This window comes from Callionymus lyra, chromosome 1, assembly GCF_982586985.1.
Source record: "Callionymus lyra chromosome 1, fCalLyr1.hap1.1, whole genome shotgun sequence".
In the NCBI taxonomy this organism is placed as follows: Eukaryota; Metazoa; Chordata; class Actinopteri; order Syngnathiformes; family Callionymidae; genus Callionymus; species Callionymus lyra.
In genome coordinates, this window is record NC_141818.1 from 34,830,245 (window position 1) to 34,847,036 (window position 16,792).

Genomic DNA, 16,792 nt, shown 5'->3' on the forward strand with positions numbered 1-16,792 from the left:
CTAAACAACATGACACTGCTTCACGAAGCTTCATCAGACCAACCAAATCTGGTCTTCATGGCTGAAATTGTTGCTGGGCAAAGTGTACTTTGTAAAATACCATTTTAAATTAAAGAATTAAAAAAATAAATCCTGCACAAAGTCTTGAATTAACCTTAAGCCTTAAGCTCTACAAACCCTGTTCTTGTCATGTGACGTAAAAAGGATTAAAATAAGGAATTCTATTGAAGCACTTTCGTTTTTCTTGCTCCTGCTAAAGCAGGGGGTCATAATGTTATGGCCTATGTGTGTCACCGTTCAGAAGCCAGGAAGAGACACCAGTTGCACACACGGGTTTGTTGTTTGTCATTTTAAAAACAATATCCTCCAGACATGGAAGTGGAACCAGTGAACAGGAAGAGTGGATAATAGCGGTGGCGGGTCAGGAGACTGAGTCAGGGTGTGATCACGTGACCACTGTTGCCTGCTGATAAAAAGCCACAGTCGGTTGCTCAGTCAGGGAAGAACCGACGGACCCGTCGAGCGTGAGTGTTTCTATCTTCCATTCCTGCGTCCTCACAGTGTGGGAATGTGTGGAATAATCAGGTTGAGCTCTGCTGACCTTTGACCTGCTCTGCTCTCCTGATCAGCAGTAACTAGTTGCAGCTGGTGTGGCCACAGGTGGAGTTGCAGCTGAAGAAGCGTCTCAGTCAAGGAAGGCAGGGTGAAGATGGTAGGACCTGCTTTTTTTTTTTAAACTTACAAACTCCCTTCTTGAGGTTCTGAAGGTCTGTTTTTCGTCGTCACAGATGGAGCTCGCGCTGGTGTCCGTCCTGGTCGCTGTCATCCCGCTGACCTTCTGCTTCCCAACAGCCTTCCAGGACCTGGAGGGAGGCGCCAGTGAGTTCGATGTTGTCTCTGGTGTTCAGTTTTTTGATGGTGAACAATTGTGTTCTCGAAGACCCTTTCATTTTACAAAGATTGTTTAATTATCCCCCTTTTTTATTTGAGATGACGTTTTCATTTTTTGCTTTAAAAAAACTATCACGAAGACCGTTTTAATATTCCCCATTCTTATATGTATATTTTTTTATTCTTTACACAGTTATCACAAGGACTGTTTAATTATGAGCGTTTATTGTTGACCCCCCTCTCCCCCCACATGCTTCTTTATACACTATTTTTTTTTTTCATTTGATCCAATTTTCGTTAAGGTGTTCAAATGTAATCTAGCAACCCTAAAACATTGACGGCACATCTTTATGAATTTTCATTATTTTATTGATTTGTTTTCTTTCTAGTTTTATCTGCATCGTCAACAACTTCAAAGACTCAGTACTGACGCACAAACTTGAATTCAAAGACTCAGTATTGACGCACAAACTTGAATTCAAAAACTCAATATTGACACACAAACTTGAATTCAAAGACTCTGTACTGACGCAAAAACTTGAATTCAAAAACTCAGTATTGACGCACAAACTTGAATTCAAAGACTCGGTACTGACGCACAAACTTGAATTCAAAAACTCAGTACTGACGCACAAATTTGAATTCAAAGACTCAGTACTGACGCACAAATTTGAATTCAAAGACTCAGTACTGACGCACAAATTTGAATTCAAAGACTCAGTACTGACGCACAAACTTGAATTCAAAGACTCGGTATTGACGCACAAATTTGAATTCAAAGACTCGGTATTGACGCACAAACTTGAATTCAAAGACTCAGTACTGACGCACAAACTTGAATTCAAAGACTCAGTATTGACACACAAACTTGAATTCATAGACTCAGTACTGATGCACAAATTTGAATTCAAAGACTCAGTATTGACACACAAACTTGAATTCATAGACTCAGTACTGATGCACAAATTTGAATTCAAAGACTCAGTATTGACACACAAACTTGAATTCATAGACTCAGTATTGACACACAAACTTGAATTCATAGACTCCGTACTGATGCACAAATTTGAATTCAAAGACTCAGTATTGACACACAAACTTGAATTCATAGACTCAGTACTGATGCACAAATTTGAATTCATAGACTCTGTATTGACACACAAACTTGAATTCATAGACTCAGTACTGATGCACAAACTTGAATTCAAAGACTCAGTACTGACGCACAAACTTGAATTCAAAGACTCAGTACTGACGCACAATGTTAAAAACAAGACTTGTATCTGTCGACAGAGAACAGAACCTCCATTAAGTTCCTGGCTGTGGGGGACTGGGGCGGCGTGCCTTACCCACCGTACATCACTGCGGTGCAGAAAGCTACTGCCCGGGAAATGGGCAAAGTTGCTGAGCAGATGGGAACCGACTTTGTTCTGTCCCTTGGCGATAACTTTTACTACACAGGAGTGAACAGTGTGGAGTCGCCGCGGTTTAAGGTCAGTTTGTGTCCTTCTGTCGAGGAACTGCAACACTTGGTGTGATTCTGTTTGTCTGCTCGTGACTCAGGACACGTTTGAGACGGTGTACACGGCCAAGTCTCTCCAGGTGCCCTGGTACGTGCTGGCTGGGAATCACGACCACGCCGGGAACGTTCGAGCCCAGATGGAGTACAGCAAGAAGTCTGAGCGATGGTGAGAGGCTTGGTCTAGTATTTTATTTTGATTATTTAACGGGAGGTTTTGGTTGAAAGGAGGTGTAATTGTAAAAATCCCCAAAATGCTAAATGTATTTTCTATATTGTGTGAAGCATTCACTGTATTGAGATCCTGTTTCTCTCTTTACGTCTTATTTTACTTCTTCTGACCTAAGCTTTGTATGCATCTCCTTCTTCAAATGTTATCCGATTTGAACGATTCAAGCTTTTATCAATCTTCTATTCCTCTTTTCAACCCTTTTTCTTCTTTTTTTTTTTTTCCCCCATTCACTTGAATGGAAAACATCTTCAACTCCTTCCACTTTGACCTTCAGGTTCATTCATCTTCTCACACCTAGAAACTTCATTCAAAACACTTTTCTCTACTTCTTCAGCTTATACTTTTACTACTATTTTCACTACTCTGTTTGCTTATACTTTTACTACTAATTCTTCTAATTCTGCTTATAATTTTACTACTTCTGCTTATAATTTTACTAATTCTACTACTGATTTTAATTATACTTTTACTACTACTTTTACAACTAATTCTACTACCTCTGCTTATACTTTCACTACTAATTCTACTACTGCTTTTACTTATATTTTTACTACTCCTTTTCTTATACTTTTACTACTTCTTCTACTACTTATACTTATAATTTTACCACTAATTCTACTACTACTTACAGCAAGAAGTCGATGCTGAGAGGCTCAGTCTGATATGGAAGTATATAGGTGCCATCAGAATAGTTTAATTTATCATTTCAAATGTTAACTTTAAATAATAAAGTATTTAAGGATAAAACATTTTAAGACTACATTGGAATATAATGACTTTTGAATGATTGGAATAAGGGTATCAATCTCTGTAAGAATTGACCAAAAACAATCTGTTGCCTTTTAAATGTATAAAATGTTGGCACAATTAAATACATTTTTTTAAATTACATTTAAAGGATGTGAATGCAAGAACATTCCAAATGTCATTTAAATTCCAATCATTCAATGAATTTTACAAACTTGAACATTTTTAATATAATTATTGTCAAACTTTCAATTTAATATTCCAATATGTAATAAATGTACAAATGTTATCATGGCTCTGATTTATTTCCATAGTCTGACTTCAGTTCTTGGGCGACGTTTACTGTCTTCTGGTTCTGTATCAGGAGGTTTCCTGGGTTCTACTACGAGCTGAACTTCCGCATCCCGAGCACCAACAAGACCCTGACCATCATCATGCTGGACACCGTGATGCTGTGTGGAAACTCTCTGGACTACCTGGACGAGAAGCCGCGAGGACCTCTGGACGCCGTACACGCCAACCGTCAACTGACCTGGCTGCAGCAGCGACTGGCCCAGAACAGAGCGGACTTCCTGCTGGTGGCTGGTCACTACCCAGTGTGGTCCGTGTCCGAACACGGACCCACAGACTGTCTCCTGCAACGGCTCCGTCCACTGCTGCTGAAGTACAAGGCCACTGCCTTTCTCTGTGGACACGACCACAACCTCCAGGTTGGTGCTGATGCCATTTTGTTTTTTTAAAGGTAACTCTGATGTAACTCTCTCTCCCCGTCAGTACATCCAAGAGTTGAACGTGGGCTACATTGTCAGCGGTGCTGGAAACTTCCTGGATCCTGACGTCCGTCACTGGAACCGTGTTCCAAAAGACTCGGTCAAGTTCTTCACAGGCCAAGCGTCCACTCTGGGAGGTTTTGTCCACGCAGAGGTGACGAAGGACAAGATGGTCGTGACCTTCTTACAGGCCCGGGGGACGTCCCTCTATCGCACCGTCCTCTCTCCACGAGACGTCACCCTCATGACATGAACCTCAATCGTCTATTCTCGCAGGAGAGTGATTTTTAGATCCGGGTTTTAAGTGATTTTTGTATCTGAATAAAAAATAGTTTCTATTTAAGTGTTCTTGAAAACCTTCTTTATTTAATTTTGAGTGTTTTGGTTGAAAGGAGGTTTAAATGTTAAAGTCCCCAAAAATGCTAAATGTATTTTCTATATTGTGCTAAGCATTCACAGTATTGAGATCCTGTTTCTCTCCATACGTCTGATTTTACTTCTTCTGACCTAAACGTTGTACAGCCTACAAATTTTATCCCATTTGAACCATTCAAACTTTTATCAATACGGCTCATTCCCGAAATGCAGGCTATGTTCTAGCTTTCTTTTATATCCTCAACTCTTTCTTCTATGTTTTTTTTTTTCTACTCTTTTCCCCCCCCTCCATTCACTTGAACAGGAAACCTCTTCAACTCATGTTTTAACTCCTTCCACTTTGACCTTCAGGTACATTCATATAATCGCACCTAGAAATTTCAGTCAACTTTTAAAACACTTTTCTCTACTTACTACTTCTATTTCTACTGCTACTTATACTTCTGCTTTTACTAATTGTACTTATACTACTAATTCTAATACTTTTACTACTAATTCTACTTATGCTAATAATTCTACTTTTTTCTTCTCAACCTTTTTCCCTTTATTTCAACGTTTTCACATCAGTCTTTGTTCTTTATGCCATCATTTCAACTGTCTCCTCACATTTTTACTTTGAATACTAATTCTTTCAAGCATGTGAGTTTACAGATTCAGCATTCACACTGCAATTTCCAAAAGCAAACTTGAATATACAGTACATGAAACTTTTTCATCAACAAAAACTAAGAACTGGCTTGAAAAATGCGTCTGGACTGCCACATACTGATGACGGTACACTGCAGTTTCACAGTTGTTTGCAATGGAATTTCAAACTATCTTTTGAATCGCCTTCTATTACACATAAAAAAATAAATTAAAAAACCTTAATTTTTCTACTTTACATTTGTAATCAAGAAGTCAATTAAAAAATAATCGTAAGTTGTATAAGAGTAAGAGTAAATTTAATATTCTATATTTTTGTATGTTATTTTCTTTATCATACACGTCTTTCTTAAGATCTTCTGTGAGTGCACATCAATCATTTTATTGACTAATGTGTGCATTGTTTCAATCTTCATTAAAAAAAAACAAGATGTTTTAAAATTAAGAATTTGCATATTTAACATTTAGAATAACAAAATAACGTGAATGACACAAACATTTTCATCCCTGATTTGACAAAGATGTTTTATGACAAATGTCCAGACAATAATCCCTTCAATTATATTTACCATACAGAAAACAAAAAACATTTAAAATTAATAATGAAAACGTTAAATACAGTTAAAGATATTTTACAAGATATGTTTCTCTACATCAGTAAATTAAATCTGGCCTGGGTGGCCTTCCCCCTTGTCCATGATGGGGGGGCTGTGGGTGGGTTGGTCTTGGGGTGGATGCCCGCTGCAGTTGTGGCTGTGACCCTCTACGTGTGCCCTGTGTGGCATGTGCCGGGTCGGGGCGTTGCATGTCCGAGGGGCTTGATCTTTCAGGGGCAGAAAAAAAAGGATCTGAACATCTGAAAGGATCTTAACAGTCAAGATATAGAACCTGCTGCCAGCAAAGATTAAAACTGAGTGGCCGAAGTAGAAACACAGTTAATCCTAGTCCAACACTCAGCGCCAACATTTTGCCAGTGAGATAAAGATTCACATCCACTTGAGCAGTTACTGATGTTACACCTCAGTTTTTATCTTCACAGCAAGTTAAATTAAGTTTCAGGAAATAGTATGCTGACGCCAGTTGACGTGAGACAACAAACTGCAGGAGAGTGAAGGGTCAGAGTTCAAGCCCAATCTACATGTACTGGATTGGTGTCGTCACAGTATGTGGTTTAAGAAGAAAAGCTGCTTAGATATCTGCATGTTGAAGACTCCTAATCGTGCTGTTGTAACGATGTACCTCTTGTGCTAAGACATGTGTTACTATATCTTATTTTATCATTACATCCCCATTAACTCAACATCACATCATAAAAATCCAATCCATCTTTCTGGATTATTTATCTCCTTCCTCCGCTTGTATTTGTTTTAATGCCAGAGTATTCTGTGACAGAATGTAGATGTAAACATACTTTATTTATACAGACCTTCACAACAATCCTTTGGGTGAACCAAAGTGCTTTACAGCAGTTAATAAATTAGGGATACAAAAAAGAGTAATTAAAAACAGTAAAGCAATGAAATGACGTGAAATAGGACAAAAAAAAGTGTCACCATACTACTCGGTATTAATAGCCGTCCTAAATAAATGGGTTGTAAAATTGCTGAAAACATCTAGCAACAATTTTCATGGTTAGGAAGTTGAACTGAATTATTTACTTCTTAAAATCATGTTTCCTGTGACAAGACAACTTCCTATCATTCCTCAAATGGTAGCAAAAAGAAGGTCAAATGATGGATTTGAAAGCCAGAATTTGACTTTATGATTATTTTTTTTCTCTGCGTTCATCATTGTAAATCTGGACTCTGATCGGTTGACACAACGCTACTCTTTGTTCAGATTCTTCTTGTGAGTGTGAGAACCTACCAAACATAAGTTCAAGCAAGGGAACCTTACCACAGTTCAGAGCCAAAGGTTCCTCTGTGTGACTCAAACACAATATTATTTTTAGAAGTGTTCCTCAGCGCAGACCTGTCGCCAGATAAACATAGAGTTGGCAAACCTGACCCTCTAATTCTATGGCTGAAAAGTAATAAAGAGGAGATAATCTTTATACCTAATCTTCTTAATCTCCAGATCTGGAGTTTGACCAGACCGTGCAGATGCACCTAATATAGAATAATCCATTAATTCAAACATAAAAATATGTTTTGTTTCGTTTTTACAACAAAAATATTCCTGTCTTTCTGTTACCTGCAACAGACTGTCGTCCTGTCCAGGGTGTCCCCCGCCTCTCGCCCAATGAAACTAGGATATGTTCCAGTCCCCCCAGGGTGACCCCCATAAGGGATTAAACGGTAAAAAATGATTTAATCAATTAATCAAGACTTTATTTTAAAGTTTTTTTTTATTACACATGATCAATCTGTTATAAGAAAAACAAAGCACTGACATTAAGAATACCTCAGCCAAGGTGCTCCTTTCCACTGGAGAGAAAACATGTGGAAAAACTGGATTATGACAGAGTTACAGGTTTGCAACATGACCTGAAGGTTTTTATTAACATCTTCTCATCTTCTGAGAACAGGACAAAACAGATCAAGTCAACGAACGACTTTCTAATCACAGTCAGTAAGTTGACTTATTTTAGTGACTCAGTTGTTTCCTGCTTTTAATGAAGTCAGTTTGCTGCTATGTGCATGTGCACCAGCGGTGAGAGGCCTTGCACCAAAGCTTTTAAAAGCTTCAAGATCGCCACCAAAATCTATCTCTTATAAGATTCTTCACAATCCATTCCAAAGAAAAAAAGCGGGTGAAAACATTCTCTGCTACTCCTTTGCAGGGGTAATTATTTAAGTGCAATGAAGAGGTGTATGCACTTCCACACATCGTCACTTTATAGTTGTGTATCCTACAATCAAGAATTGTATTCCAAACAAGGATTCTACGGTGTAAAAAGTACACAAGATTAACGATGGAAACACATTGGAGAAATAACACAACAGTTTGACTGAAGATTCCAAACCCAAAAAAGATTCCATGTTTGTGCATTCCTCCCCTTCTTAGTCACTCACCATGGCTTCTCTGAGTGAAGGTGTTTCTCACATCCAAGGGATGATACCAGGCAGAAACGGCTGAACGTGAAAGCTGCTCCACAAATGTTCTTTTATGGGTATCAGGCGTCGGTCTCCTTGGGGATGTGCAGGATGGAGGACGGGCTGCTGATGCTGAGGCCGGTGGGGAAAATGGACGGTATGTACGGCATGACGGCCATCAGAGGGCTGGTCGATGGGCTTTCATCCAGCGGTGCGATGGGGATGATGACGTCATCCTGATCCCACACATGAAAGGCGTTGGGGTGCGAGAGGGCGAGAGAAGGAGGGATGTTGGAAAGGTTGACGCCACCCACCTCTCCTTCTTTTTTCTTGTTGTCTGTCTCAATCGGACCGAGCAGACAGTCTACAAGAGAAAACAAGAAGCTTAACAAAGATGCTTGATGGATGATGATGGTGATAGCTTTTGTGTTGACAAGCATGGATGATGTTGATTCTTTGAAGAATCATTCTTACACTCAATTTATTAGAATGAGCATCTCTGGGTCACATGTGAGGAGTAGATATTTTGGAAACTGACTTTAAGCTCAAGTGTAGAAGGAGAATTGATCCTCTTTAAGAAAGGGTTGTTACCTGAGAGCGGCTCAGGGATATACAGGAGAGGAAGAAGTGGGTCAAGGGATGTCTCTGCGTGTAATGGTTGATACAGGTTTCGAACAATAATTAGAGGGCAAAAAGAAAGTTTAAAAAAAATTATGAAATGCTTAAAAAAAAACAACATTACAATCAAAATGATCCAACTTAAAATGTTAAAATAAAATCAACACCATTCAATGTTCTCATGGGGCTGATATTCTTTCATAGAGATTGGCTGAGAAGCTGAAGACATCCATTTGCACTTGTTTCATATACAATATTTATTAATTGATTCTGTTTGTGTTTTAATTATTTTATATTGGGGTCATTCAGGATCTGACCTTTAGCCGTTTGCATATTTTCCAAGCTCTCGTAAATGTAATGTGTTAAGTGTTGGGTCTTCTTTTTCATTTTTACCGACGCATGGAGAATTTTAACATGTCCAGAAAATCCCAAGTTACAATTAGCACCTAACATATTGATTAACAAATTCTCATCTTTTGACAAAAACTATATTCATTCAAATTAATTATTTCAATTATTATAATTTACTATATACAAATCAGAATATATATATATATATATATATATATATATATATATATATGTGTGTATGTGTATGGCATTTTTATATACCATCGCGACACATTTTCATGAAGTGACAATCAAACCCTTGCAGGAGTCAAGTTCTCAAGTAGACACATGTTTTTTTTAATTTGCTCTTTTTAGTAGAGTGATATAAGTTAGAGAAGCATAATAAATAATAGATGAACAAAATGCTTTACCTGCTAGCTTGTTTATAGACATTTTTTAATAATAGGAAAACTATTTAGTTAATAAAGGAAAATCTTAAATTCATCTTGTCTGCTACAGCACGCTAAAAAAGACTTGTTTACAATAAAAAAGAGAATCATATGAATAAGGAATTGAGCCTGAGTTGAGAAATGACACATGTTTACTTTTATTTTTATTTTAATGTCTTATGTTTCTTACATACTGAACTTAAAAGAGGTTTTGAAACATACCCATTATATCCAGCATGAGGTCTTTGATGAGGTGACCCACGATGGCGTACGCTACAGCAACCACGACCAGGACGGCCATTGACACATAAATGACTGGTTGAGGCAGCTGGATGAGGTCCCTTGGTGGTGGGGTGTACTCCTTATAAAGGGGCTCGATGCTCTTCACCAAAATTGGGAATGTACGTCTTCCATTTGTGTAGTTGTAGCTCTCCATGTCTTGAGGTTTACCGCTCCTTACTTCATGAAGTCAGGTTTAAAAAAAAAATGTTTTAGAAAATGCGACCATTAAATCCATTGAATTAGGTCACCCCCTCTGTTGAAAAAAAGATTATAATCTAGAGTCTAATGGCTCATTCAAATAATAATTAAATTAAACATTTGAGGATTTATTATAAAAAGATATATATATATTAGTAAGACGGTCAGGAATCCAACGTCATGAGTCAACTGTCCCAGTCTGTGTGTTCTCAGCCAGGATTTAATCCAGTTTGTGGGTGGAGTCTCAGCAGTCGAAAACGAGGGGGATTATGCTTCTTATCAAAGCAGAGGTCAGGGAGCCTCTCATCCCATCCAGCCATAATCAAGCTTCATTATCTAAAGATAACGTTAAACTGTTGCTTCCGTCATCTGACACCCCAGGTTCATAAAAAGAGTTTATATTTTACAATTAAAAAATAAAACATGACATTTAAAAAAAACAAATGTGCAATTTCCTCTCAAAATTCTAATCCTATACGCAATTTATATTCTCTCTTTGAACGTGGAGACAGATGGTTACGCAACAACTTCAACTTCAACAAAATGTTTTTGTTTGGTTATAAATAAGTTCAGGTATAAATGTATCTGAAGAATGTCAATGTTAATATTGAAGAACATTTCCTTTAATTTATTTCGTAGGACAATAATCCAAATAATAATAATAATAATATAATTTAATAGAAAACTTTTACGCTGAACAGTCAAACTGAATAGCAAATAAATAAATGGACCCAATATTATTGTGTCTCACTACTTTATCATAAAACATTTCTCTAAAGGTAAATAATATTTTATGCTTTAAATGTAACTTTAATTAAATACAACTTTCTTTATAGAACATTAGTCACTTTTATTCTTATTAATCATGCAAAATATAATCATTTTGGAAGGAAAACGTTTTTGTTTTTAAAACGCAATCTCTTAAAAGAGTAAAGCTTGTGTGCCCTCAAATCTTCATCATGTATTACCAATATTGTTGCAACATAATCAAACTTTTTTCAGTTTTAACTGTCTCTGTATAGTTGTGTCTGAGATTCACGATCACTCGCTCGACATGTTTGTAGTTGTTATTCCTAATATTTGTCACTAGGCAGCGCTGTCACACCAGATTTCTTCGAACTGTCACTTGGACTTTCAGCCAATCAACGTGAGCGCTAAAAGGGCGCGAAGACTGAGCTGTTTAAGCTGTAAAATAAATCGCTTTATATAAAATAATTCAACAACTATTTACTGCCTTTTTAAAAATGGCGTTTTTTTCTGACTATTTGGGGCAGAATGTTGAGGAAACTGAGGAAGTGTACTCAATGGTAAGTAGAATAATACAGGTTTAGGATAATATTGAAATCTTACTTGGACTCAGTTGTTTAAAAACCGAAGTTTAATTAAATACATTTTTACATTAAAAATAAGGTGAAAATAAATAAATTGTATACATTATATATTCACAATAATATTGCTGCTTTAGGGTCAAGAGGTTGCCTCAGCTGGACCAGGATCCTCCAGTGCAATGTCTTCACAAGATGGTGGGAATGACATGCAAAAACAAGCTACAAGGTAGTTGTTCTCTTTCTTTCAGTATTTTTCCTTGTGAGCTAGGGATTTAATTATGTTGGATCCTTTTTTGTAAATGCGATGAGGAGATTTAAGTTATTTTAAACACTCTACTGTGTTTTGCAGTTTTACAATGTATGACCTCGGCAGACGGGCTGAAGCCATGGTGGAGAGAATAAACGCCAGACGTGCCAGTGACCAGGAAATCATCGAAAAGTTTAAGAAAGAATTGGTAGAAAAGGTAACCGTGTGTTACGGTGATATCCTACAGTTGCGTTGGTTCCCTTGTTAGTGACTCTTACGCTCTGCCAGGTGACAAAGACATGCCTGATGGTGCAGGACCACATGCACACCATCTATGAGGCCAACAGCAAAGAGATGGAGCAGCAGCTGATGGAACTGAGTGAAGTTTTGGTGAGATGTAACCACCTCAATGAGGAACTCAAGGAAGCCATGAAGGTTATTGCTTCTCTGAAAATGGATCAATCCATGATCCAGTGAGCAAATGATTAATGTTTTATTTTTTTCCAACCTTACTGTTCCACTCACCATTAATTTACCATTTTGATGTTAGTGTAATGTTAGCTACAGAAATGTTTCCTGGGATATAGTCTTTAGTTGTTCAGAAATAAAAAAAAAGTTTTACAACATTTATTTGCAGGGATACATGCTTCCAGCTTTTATTTACAACTCAGAAACCACTTCTTTCCTCTCTTGAGGTAAATGTTACCCGTACAGATAGAGTATCTTTGGCAATATTATTATTCACGAGAAACAAATACGAATAACCAAAGAAAAATGCTGCCAGTCACAACTTGCGATCTAAAAAAGTTTGACAATAGTTTGCGTCTTTATGTAAATTCCACCAAAAATCAAGAACTTTTACTTTCCAACGGTGAAAGACTGAAGTCCGGTGATGGCTCTGCCTAAGATCAATGCGTGGATGTCGTGAGTCCCTAGAACACACATTAAAACTTTGAGGAAATGTGTTTTACTACAAAACAGATTAAGTTATGGTAGTAGTATTCACATTACAATCTGAGAGACTTAATATTAAAGCTCTGGCAGATCAAATAAAACAAGAGATTGTTGAATAACCAATGTATAACTAGTTCTTTTCTTACCTTCATAAGTGTTCACTGCCTCCAGGTTCATTACATGACGAATAATATGATACTCGTCTGCGATCCCGTTCCCTCCCAACATGTCTCTAGCTTGTCTTGCGATATCCAATGCCTTCCCACAGCTATTTCTTTTTAACATGGAGATCATCTCTGGAGCAGCTCTGTGAATAAAAAAAAAAGGATCTTTAAGATGTTTACGATCAGATTAAATTCCCAATCAAACTAAAGGAAAGGAGTTACAATATTTCATACTTTTTCTCGTCAATGAGTCTTCCCAAAGTCAAACATGACTGGAGTCCCAGCGTGATCTCCGTCAACATGTCGGCCATCTTCTTCTGCATCAGTTGGTTCCTGGCGAGCGGAACCCCGAACTGAATTCTAACAAGGGTAAAAAAAAGCACAAATGGTGAGTTCAAACCAGTGTGGCCTGAATGGTAAAAATGTTCTTTTGAAAAATTCATGTACCTGTCCAAAGTGTACTGCCTGGCAGCATGGAAGCAGAACTCCGCAGCTCCAAGCGCTCCCCAGGCAATTCCATACCGAGCATTGTTAAGACACCCAAATGGACCCTGGTAGATAATGAGTTTAAATATTTCACAATGCGTTTAATGTTTCATCAGGAGGAAACACTCACAGCCAGACCGGAGACGTGCGGCAGCATGTTCTCTTCAGGAACCTCTACGTCATCCATGAGGATCATCCCGGTTGCAGATGCTCTCAGCGAAAACTTCCCTTCAATCTTGGGTGTAGTAAAACCTTCCATTCCACGTTCTAGAATAAATCCGCGAACCTTTCCGTCTTCACACTTGGCCCACACGACCGCGATGTCGGCCACAGGAGAGTTTGTGATCCTGGAACATAAGAGTGTTTACTTAAACACCTTAACAGTTTGTTTTTTAAGTTTATATTTTGACTTTTTTAAGACTGACATTTTAAATGGTTTCTCTCAACGTGGCCATGATATAAAGTTCTCAAATGTAATTAATCTATGACAAGTGAAGGTATAATTAAGGCACCGATACACAAGATTGAAAACAGAGCTTCTGGCTCCCCCTTAAGTCAGAACAGTGTACTGGAAATGTTCTAAAATCTCTCATGCAAATTTTTCACATAACAATTTTTTATGACAAGAAACACATTTTATCTTTCCTGGTAACGCCAGAGGTTTCTCTCAGTACTAGTTTTTTTTTTTTTTTAAACTATTTATTCATATGTATATATAGGTGTCTCGTGCTAGTTTTGAGTTTAAGGCTGAAGAATTGTATGAATTGGTAATTGTGTACAATTTTCTAAGACAAGTAAAAAAAGTCATTCAATCTGATCAAGACAATTAATTGTTTTAATTTGCAACTGTTTGAATAAAATAAAAGAAATGATGATATCGCATATACTGTATACGTCGACAACTTTTGCATCTGGACTTTTGTTATTATTACTCCGTTATCTGCCAGTTGACAAATGCAATATCCAGGCGTTTTAGCCGGTGTGGTAGGACTTTAGACGAGTTCCCAAGTGTCAATATATGATGCTTAAAAACCTCAAAATACCTCCATACTGGTTGTCTGTAACATACATCTTGTATTGAAGCCTGGTCATGAGGTCCAGTAGAAAATGAGTGAGGTTAGGATTTAAGGTGAACTATTACTTGCCTTACTCCCTCACAGTTAATTTATGGCATAGTATAAACAATCTGAATCATGAAAAAGAGAAGAGAAAGTGCAGCTAAAACTTGTAAAAAAAACAAAAAAAAAAAAAAAAAACAGCATCAAATAGAAATGGCAACAAATATGCGTTTCTACTGACCATGTTTTGGCTCCGCTGATGGTGAATGTGCTGCTGGATGGGTTGAACTTGGCTTTGGTCTCCATGCTGCCGGGATCACTGCCATGATTAGGTTCCGTCAGACCGAAGCAGCCGAGGATTTCTCCACGAGCTGATCAAAAGAAATGAAATAAAACCTCAGGATGAAGTCAGCATTAGGCAAACTTTTAAGCGTCTCCTCACCAAGCTTTGGTAGAAACTTCTCCTTCTGGGCTTCTGTGCCGTAAGCGTTGATGGGATGCATGACTAGGGAAGACTGAACGCTCATGACTGACCGATACCCGCTGTCCACTCGCTCCACTTCTCTCGCTATCAAACCATACGCCACATAGCTAGTGCCCGCACACCCGTAACCTGTGGGATTTTAACAGTCAAATACAAATGTAATGACAAATGTAAATCTTTAGAGTACCTTTAATAGTCGGTCCTAAAACACCCAACTCGCCCATCTCTGAAACAATCTCACGGTGGAAATCTGTGGTGGTTCAGAAGAGACTCACTTCAGATTTGATGTCATTATAATAACGAAGGTATCGTTGCTTACGCTCGTGTCTGTTGGCCATGAGGATGCGAGGCATGAGTTTGTCCTGACAGTAGTCACGAAATGAGTCCCGGATCATGATTTCCTCTTCTGTAAGCCGACCCTCAAGGTCCAGGCCATCACGCCAGCTGAACTGCACCTTCTCTGTGGGGCAACACACACACACACACACACACACACACACACACACACACACACACACACACACACACACACACACACACACACACACACACACACACACACACACACACACACACACACACACACACACACACACACACACACACACACACACACACACACACACACACACACACACACACACACACACACACACACACACACACACACACACGAGATGGTTACATCACATGTGCATGAAGTACACTTCAACAGTTGTACTTACCTGGCTTTGCAGTTTTTTTCACTTCTTCAGCATCTAGTGAAAATCAAAACAATATTATTATTATTACAAACTTTTAAAAGACATTTTGTCAATGTATCTGTACCTGTGAAAGCTGTGGCAGCCGTGCCTTGAGTTCTGCATGCATTGACAGCAACACACTTATGGGCATTGACGAGAAGACGACTGACACTTCTGAGAGCCATTTTACTGAGAACAAATGAAGAAGACTTTATCAACAAACATTTCTAGATCCACCTGCCACCCTACAGATCAATGCTGTGTCTTATATGTTATTTATACCAAATGATGTGTGTTTGTCGTAATAACGTAATATTAGACTATATGAATACGTTTTTATATCCCATTAATCCAATGTTAAAAGTGGTAAGGTTTGGATTTGTCAGATGTTAAAGATAGATAAACGTAGGTTTTACACAGATTTAGAACTCAAACATCAGGATTGAAAGGCTCACACCAACGTCAGCATGTATTTTACCTGTTGTTACTTTTCTGTTGGGCTGAAAGTGGAGATCCTTCTGTCTGCGCTCCTCTGATAGACACAAAAGTTGCTTAAGTAATACGCGACTGTGTGTTACGTCACCGTGTTATGTGACGCTGTTTGTGGGCACGCTAGTCCGCCATGACAGATGAGGCAAACGAACGATTTTTATTATATTTATTTAGATAATTATCCGACTTTAAACAAACCAATACCACATTATTAGGTCGGTTACACAACGGAGGAGAGCCGTTCGTGTTTTGTAATTTTACTGTAAAGGCAAGATTTGCAGTTCATAGAAGATGCCACATCCAAGATGGCGGCTTGCTGCTACCCAATGAGAGGGGTGTGTGGAGGGTGTCAGCCAGTTAACTGGCTGATAAAAATAAAGCTCAACATTCTGAGTGTTGCTTGTGTAAGTGCCACTCACTTTGACAACACAACATTCATGTTTTTGGACGTTGGGACCTCAACCTTGATTATATAATTCTCTTTCTATTTTTTTAATTTTTATTTTCTGTTGTCATAACTACTTAGTAAGTAAGTTACTTATATTTGTAGAGTGCTTTTCCAGGCCAGGGACACAAAGCGCTTAAACATTCAAAACAAAACTGAATAAAATGTATACTTAGAAGATCAAGATAACACAGGGAACAACACAGGTAGTTATCTATCTATCTATCTATTTATTAATTACATTGCCAAAATTCACAAAAACAAACAATGATTAGTAAAAGAAACAATGATTTCACTTGA

At 38.0% G+C, this 16,792-nt stretch overlaps 4 protein-coding genes across 5 annotated transcripts; 2 read left to right on the forward strand and 2 right to left on the reverse strand.

Moving 5' to 3' along the window:
- Nucleotides 1-470: 470 nt before the first annotated feature.
- Nucleotides 471-4,502, forward strand: acp5a (acid phosphatase 5, tartrate resistant a). 2 transcript variants are annotated; one of them, XM_087804283.1, is made up of 7 exons: nt 471-524; nt 630-712; nt 789-879; nt 2,185-2,384; nt 2,455-2,579; nt 3,754-4,099; nt 4,164-4,502. In XM_087804283.1, exons 2-7 carry the CDS (start codon nt 710-712, stop codon nt 4,410-4,412), a joined length of 1,014 nt encoding a protein of 337 aa, XP_087660409.1. In that variant the 5' UTR covers nt 471-524; nt 630-709; the 3' UTR covers nt 4,413-4,502. The 2 variants fall into 2 exon arrangements, with proteins under 2 accessions (XP_087660409.1, XP_087660400.1); XM_087804274.1 differs by having other exon boundaries at nt 490-524; nt 633-712.
- Nucleotides 4,503-8,294: 3,792 nt separating this feature from the next.
- LOC148089202 (small integral membrane protein 44-like) lies at nt 8,295-10,047 on the reverse strand. The gene is made up of 2 exons (XM_087804296.1): nt 9,834-10,047; nt 8,295-8,578 (listed from the first exon to the last, which is right to left on the reverse strand). Exons 1-2 carry the CDS (start codon nt 10,045-10,047, stop codon nt 8,295-8,297), a joined length of 498 nt encoding a protein of 165 aa, XP_087660422.1.
- A 1,203-nt stretch (nt 10,048-11,250) lies between these two features.
- On the forward strand, nt 11,251-12,308 carry syce2 (synaptonemal complex central element protein 2). The gene is made up of 4 exons (XM_087804358.1): nt 11,251-11,398; nt 11,557-11,645; nt 11,769-11,883; nt 11,955-12,308. Exons 1-4 carry the CDS (start codon nt 11,336-11,338, stop codon nt 12,141-12,143), a joined length of 456 nt encoding a protein of 151 aa, XP_087660484.1. The 5' UTR covers nt 11,251-11,335; the 3' UTR covers nt 12,144-12,308.
- Nucleotides 12,279-16,136, reverse strand: LOC148089204 (glutaryl-CoA dehydrogenase, mitochondrial-like). Its single transcript, XM_087804347.1, has 12 exons — nt 16,034-16,136; nt 15,641-15,744; nt 15,538-15,570; nt 15,132-15,272; nt 15,000-15,062; nt 14,771-14,941; nt 14,570-14,699; nt 13,401-13,617; nt 13,232-13,335; nt 13,019-13,144; nt 12,767-12,927; nt 12,279-12,598 (listed from the first exon to the last, which is right to left on the reverse strand). The coding sequence occupies exons 2-12, from the start codon at nt 15,738-15,740 to the stop codon at nt 12,525-12,527; spliced, it is 1,320 nt and encodes a 439-aa protein (XP_087660473.1). The 5' UTR covers nt 15,741-15,744; nt 16,034-16,136; the 3' UTR covers nt 12,279-12,524.
- Between the last annotated feature and the right edge of the window lie 656 nt (nt 16,137-16,792).